This window comes from Telopea speciosissima, chromosome 3 (assembly GCF_018873765.1).
Source record: "Telopea speciosissima isolate NSW1024214 ecotype Mountain lineage chromosome 3, Tspe_v1, whole genome shotgun sequence".
Taxonomy (NCBI): Eukaryota; Viridiplantae; Streptophyta; class Magnoliopsida; order Proteales; family Proteaceae; genus Telopea; species Telopea speciosissima.
This window is the reverse complement of record NC_057918.1, coordinates 904,581-911,102: the sequence shown is the minus strand read 5'-3', so window position 1 is coordinate 911,102 and position 6,522 is coordinate 904,581. Positions and strand designations below refer to the sequence as shown.

General features: G+C 37.6%; 1 protein-coding gene across 2 annotated transcripts; it reads left to right on the top strand.

Moving 5' to 3' along the window:
• The first annotated feature begins 584 nt into the window (after nucleotides 1-584).
• Nucleotides 585-4,972, top strand: LOC122653840 (probable receptor-like protein kinase At5g18500). Of its 2 annotated transcripts, none has more exons than XM_043847790.1 (8): nucleotides 585-720; nucleotides 1,505-1,722; nucleotides 1,850-2,088; nucleotides 2,610-2,736; nucleotides 2,984-3,055; nucleotides 3,407-3,452; nucleotides 3,955-4,087; nucleotides 4,554-4,972. In XM_043847790.1, the coding sequence occupies exons 2-8, from the start codon at nucleotides 1,572-1,574 to the stop codon at nucleotides 4,815-4,817; spliced, it is 1,032 nt and encodes a 343-aa protein (XP_043703725.1). In that variant the 5' UTR covers nucleotides 585-720; nucleotides 1,505-1,571; the 3' UTR covers nucleotides 4,818-4,972. The 2 variants fall into 2 exon arrangements, with proteins under 2 accessions (XP_043703725.1, XP_043703724.1); XM_043847789.1 differs by having other exon boundaries at nucleotides 3,266-3,452.
• Nucleotides 4,973-6,522: the final 1,550 nt, after the last annotated feature.

Sequence of the window (6,522 nt, the reverse complement as noted above, 5' to 3'; positions counted from 1 at the left end):
AAATTTCTTTTCATGTTATTCTTTCAAAGTTCCTTTTTACTATATTCATCTTCAGTTTCATTTTTTTCAAAAAACAAAAAAAAAAATCCCCCTTGCTTTCATAGCCCAAGTGAAGATTTCATTCCCCCCCCCCCCCCCCTCAGTTCTGTTGAATTGAATTGGGTTTTTTTTTTTCTGTTGTTGAGGGCGGGGGGGTTGTCAGGGTAGCAAACCTTGGTTGTCTTTGTCGGCGCGAGGTCTTTGTCTAACGAAATTGTCGGTATTCGACGATGATATACAGAAGGGATTTCAATTAATAAAGGGATTATTCATTCAATATACAATCCTGGTCCGATTTGCTTATGGCACAAGGGATCCTTAGTTACGGAATTAGAGTAGCATCCCCTAGTCTCTATCCTAAGAAGTAGTTGCAGGATCGATTTCGAGCTGTCTCTCTATTCACTAGGAGTAGTAGTGGGCCAGTGACAGTGGGTGTGGTTGTTCTTTTGTTGCCCTCAACCTCCACCCTCCACCCATTCTCTTTGGTTTTCTCTATTCTCTCCCCCCCCCCCCCCTCCACACTCTCGAGATCTGCTGCTGGAGGCAATTCAAGAAGGGAATGTGGATCAATTTCGATCTTGTTCATGACTCCATTTGGAAAACTTATTCAATCGTCAGCAGCGAATGAAGAAGAGCTTCCTAAAGATTGCTTTGCCTCCTTTGCATGGAAAGAGATTGCAGGTATCATCATCAACGTTCTTTCTAATGTATGTCAACTTCGTAGAATTCATATGATGTTCAAGTTTCTTTTTGCCCCTGCTGTTGTCACTCACTCTTCGTTCATTTGTGTTATATATATTAATTAAAATTAAAAAAGATGAAACAACTCCTGTCATTCTTCAGAAGATTACGAAGAGCATATAGATATGGAACAATTCGCAAAAAAATTCTCTCTCAAAAAAAAAAAAAAAAAAAAGCTTTATTCTATTTCCCCCTAACTAAAGATAGATGGAAAACCTGATGATAATAAACATTATTAGTGATCACATCTAATTGTCTGATTTCAGTATTCCATTCCATTGCATAAATAAACATAATCAATTGAGTTCTCAATAACATTAAACATAACATATTGAATACCTTTTGGTAGGTCATTCCATTTGCTCATTTTCTGTAGCTCTTCTACATTATTTATAGTCCACTGGCTTATGGAATGGGATGCAGAGATTTCACATATGGGATATGTAATGCCTGCCATAAGCATGCTGATGTCACAGCCTCCGAACTATTTCAGTCCTGCCTTTCATTACTTGAATGAAGATTGAATATTCCATGAGGGGATTCGGACATTTACATCTTCTGCTTTGTATTAGTTTAGCTCCCATAAATAGAAAGGCTATAGAATTGTGAAGATTCACCACTTTCGTTATTTGATCATCCTGTGGTACCCTAATAGCTTTCATTGCTGTCTGCTACTTTTGTACAGTTTTTTTCCCATTCTGCTTATACTGGGACTATATTCCAGGTTCAATGTATAAGCATACATACTCTGAGTCTACCGTTCCACGTAGCTGAAGTGTTTCCCATACCAAATGTCAAGGATTCTTGCAGCATTAATTGGAGGTGCTGCAGGAGCCATGGCTTTGATGGGGATGATAATGGTATTTCTATGGTTCTGCCTGTGTCAAAATAGGAGCATTTCAAGAACCTCCGAGACCGGTTCATCTGATCCATCTGTTCAAGGTAGTGTAACAGCATTTTCTTAAAAGGATATGGATTCAAGTACACTCAATGTCTGTGGAACTAACGATCCTCTTCTTTTTCTTACTTTGGACCACTTAATTTTCTTTTCTCTGCTTGTAATTGACAGTGGGAAGAAACATCGGGCATGAGTTGTCCTTAGCAGGAGGTGTATCTCTTCCACCTGAGTTACATGAAGCTAGGAGTTTTACAATGGAAGACTTGGCTTTGGCTACAAAGAACTTTAATGATATTAATTTCATTGGAGAAGGAAAATTTGGAAAGGTGTACAAAGGTTTTCTTCATGATGGAATGATTGTGGCCATAAAAAAGCGACTTGGGATGCCAACTCGGGAATTTTTTGAGGAGGTAATGACCACCTTCTTTCTACTACTTCCTTTTAAAACAGAGGTCGTGTTTCCAGATATGCCTATGGTTGTTTTTTGTAAATTCAAAGATAATTTGAATTTTAAATTGTTGAAAGTTCCTCTTTGGAACTCGTGATTCTTTTCTCCTCTGTTTTGTTAGTGTTGCTATTTAATGGGATTGATTCAATATTGATCCCTGTCTTTTCTTCCTGCTTTCTTTCCCTACCCTCCCCCCCCCCCCCACCCCCAAAAAAAAAAAAAAAAAAAAACACTTTTTTTCAATTACAGAGCATTAAAATTTGTTTGTGAGCTTAGTTTTAGCAAAAACTTGATGATGATACTGATAGTCTGTCTGTTTACTACTATATTATTCTCTTCCAATGTAGAAACTAATTTGAAATGTTTAAACCATTAATTTGTCAAATATGTGCCTTTTTGTTTCCTTCCAGTGTTACATTTTGGAGCTTCTTTTTAATTCTGTTATAGCCTGAAATATTGAGGACAGATTTCCTTCCTTAACAGGTGCGTTATCTGTCATCTATTCGGCATCGAAATCTTGTCAGCCTTCTCGGGTACTGCCAGGAAAATGAGCAACAAATGCTAATTTACGAGTATATAACCAATGGAAGTGTTTCTAGTCATTTATATGGTAACTCTTGGCCCATACATACTCAAAATTCAATTATTATGTACCATATGCAGTTATAGCACTTAGTATTGGGGATCTTTGTAATCGGACAATATTGGTACTTACATCATTCATTATTCTTTATCTGATATGTGAGATACTTGATCCTAGCACACACTTCAGTCATTTTTTTCTTTTCAAATACTTGCATCTCCAATGGTCTATTCTGTGTATAATTGTAGGAGTTTCCTTGTTTCCTCTTTTGTAGGTGCGGGTCAGGTTTCTCATGAAAAGATAGAATTCAAGCGTAGAATCTCAATAGCTCTAGGGGCAGCTAAAGGTGATCCTCTGCAAAATCAGTGAGCATTGGTGGCTTTCCTGGTATTGGTTTTTATTTTTCCCCTTGATAAATGAAGGTCTATAATGGATCACTGAAATTATTTTATAAACTTCACTGTGAGATTTGGTTCTTCAAAAATTCGCTTTTTATGGATAAAAAAGGTCTCGAAGTAATTATCATGTTGTTCCACTTATTTATACTTACATGCAGGTTTGGCTCACCTCCATTCATTGAGCCCCCATTTGGTACATAAGGATTTCAAAACAGCCAATGTTCTCGTAGATGAAACTTTCATTGCTAAGGTTGGAGATGCTGGGCTTCACAATTTACTTGGTGGAGTTGATGTTGCAGGTCCATCTTCCCGAATGATGGCTGACAATGTATTCCTTGCTCCAGAGTATTTTTCATACCCAGTATCTCATTACTTGAAATGTTAATAGTGTATATTAATGTGATTATGAATTATTTGGGATAGAGGGCGGGCCTTGGTGCAATGGTAAGGTTGTTCCATTGTGACCAAGTAGTCACGGGTTCAAGTTTGGAACCAGCCTCTCTATGAACCCGCAGTGGCGGGAGCCTCGTGCACTGGGTACGCCCTTTTTTTTTTAATTTAGATGGGATACAGCTTGGTTAAGTTGAGTTGAATTTATATTAACATGTTTCCAAATGCTGGTTTATATTATGGATGTACTATTTAATAAGGAATTTGACTCAGGTCGTCACCTGGCCAAGTCAGATCATTGGAGATTTTAAAACAATTTTGTGGTAAACTTCAGCTTTTTTTATTTTCTTTTACGAAATTAGTTGCTGGGTATCAAATTTCTGAAACTGTCATTGTATCATAAAAGGAGATCAGACATACCATTATCACTTGTTACTCGTATTATTGTAATGTGTAGGGTGAAAGAGTTTGGAAGATTCTCAGAAAAAAGTGATGTGTATAGCTTTGGAGTGTTTCTACTGGAGCTGGTGAGTGGACGAGAAGCAGACCAATCCGTATCTTCTGGACTTGATCAAAAGTTGGTTGAATGGGTAATTCACACTCCACATACCTTGCTGCTACTGAAAGATCCTAACTGTTCAAATAGACCTTTCTTATACCATTTCTGTGCCTTTGAGGTGGAAGTATTGTTTCTTGACTTTTGCCTCATCATGATGGTAGTAGTAGACTCAATGTGGAGAAATAATTGTTCCTCATCTTTATCTCAACTGGTAGATGGCACTTCCTACAAACTCCTACCATTCTTATAGAACTACTTGCAAATGTCATTGCCACATCCGTGAAGAACTGAATTAACGTTTCGAGGTTTCAGCTTAGTTACATACATAGGAAATTGAATTACATTTCGAGGTATCAGCTCAGTTACATACATAGGAAATTGAATTACATTTCGAGGTATCAGCTCAGTTACATACATAGGAAATTGAATTACATTTCGAGGTATCAGCTCAGTTGTAGGTTCTCTGTTAGTAAAGTCATTTTTATGGCTTCTTGAAGGCACAAAATTATCAGGACTCAAGCAACATATCCTCAATTATAGATCGCAAAATGGGCAGAAGTTTCACAACTGAAGGCATGAAGGAGTTCATACAGCTGACTGTCCACTGTGTGGAATTCTCTAGTGAGAGGAGGCCTACCATGAACCATGTGGTAGCAGAACTGGATCGGATACTCGAGAAAGAAATGAGCTTGACAACAATCATGGGTGAAGGCACCACCACTGTCACTCTCGCGAGCCAGCTATTTACTACTTTAAGATAAGAGAGTTGGTATAGCTTGTCGATATTGTTTATGCAATCTTTGTGAGTTATTCTTTGAAATATAGAGTAAAAGATCCAGCTGTTTGATAAGTGTATAGAAGAACAGCTGTATTTTTCCTTATTTTTAACCCATAATTGTATGAGAAATCATCTTGTTTTTTTGGGGGATAATGTATGAGAAATCATGTTGTACAACATTCTTTGTTGGTAATATCAGGTTGCAGATTGGGGTTGGTGTGGTTTTGGTTTTTTTCGTTAAACATATTGTAGTATGTGGACTAGCCGTGTTTTGGAAATCATTGTTCATGTTAACTTTACCTTGCATTGTACATTTTCCCTATGTAAAGAGTCCTAATATTTTTAGAGTGCTTAACCACATTCTTAAACAAATAAGAATGTTCCTAATTTTGATTTTCTACCCGACTTCTATTTGGTTAACTGACAATTTTCGATTTTGAACCGAACCGAACTGAGCTGGTAATAGAACCTATGAAATCAGAATCGCGTTGATTTTATATGATCCGGTTCGGTTTGATTGTAAACGGTCGGTTCCGTTTCCGACAATCGGTTTCGGTGTTATCTTGACACCCTTAGGAATACCTCTGTGGTTCTAGCCTCTGGGACTTAGTTAAGCCACTGATGTTCAAGGGGAAGAATAGACAAGTGCCCGACCGAGCCCAACACGTTTAAGCCCGTTTATGGACCTTTTGTTTTACCCCAATTATCTCATAAATTTCTTATTTTATCCCAAATATAACCTTTCTTTAATCTCCTTGATTAATTCATCATCTTGCATTATGTAAGCTATATATATATAAAGGACTATGGGCCGAATAAAAACATAGAATTGATAATTGAATATTATTGTACTATGAAGTTGGGCAAAAGATAAACGAAGCACGTAATTAAGGTCATTTATATTGTTCGAAATGCCATCACATGTATGTCCATTGAGATTGAGATCCCATAGAGCTCCAAAATAAATTGAGATTTACTTATTTAGCCATTAGCACAATTTGGAACATTTTCTCGAATAAGTTTTTGTTTCATCCCAAAAAATTGAATTTCATTAGAAGTTATATGAACCAAACTTGCATAGCTCGATTTGTAGCCCATTTAGCATGAGCCCGTTTAGCCTGTTTATAACCCGTTTAGTACAAGCTCGATTATAGACTAGTATTTGACCGACCATTTATAAGTAGGACCATGCCTAGCCTATAAAGACCGATTACTTAAACGGACCGTTCATGATGTAGGATCCTAAAGTAAGGGGGACCGATTAGCCCTGACCAAAAATCGACCCATACCAACCGATTCATGCCATGGTCAATCCATGGTTTTAGTGTATAGTATTGGGTCGGGTATCAGTCATCTACAAAATCGATACGATATCAACTTGGATCGGCCGTATTAGACAAATTTGCCCCTGATTTTCCTTAAAAAAACAAAAATTTTTACTACTTTACCCCTTGTTCGTACCACGTCATTGATATTGTATCGGCACAATATTGGGATTGGCAACTAGAAAAACCGATATGTATCGATATCGATACCGATACCTCAAACCAATTTGAAGAAGTGGGACCGGAGTCGGACCAGCGTCGCTCTTGTGCATTTTCCTGGATTAGGTCTGGAGTCACTGGGCTACTCTGGACTTTGTTGGTGCCATACTGCCATGCCCACTAAAGGTCCATTATCTAATAGGG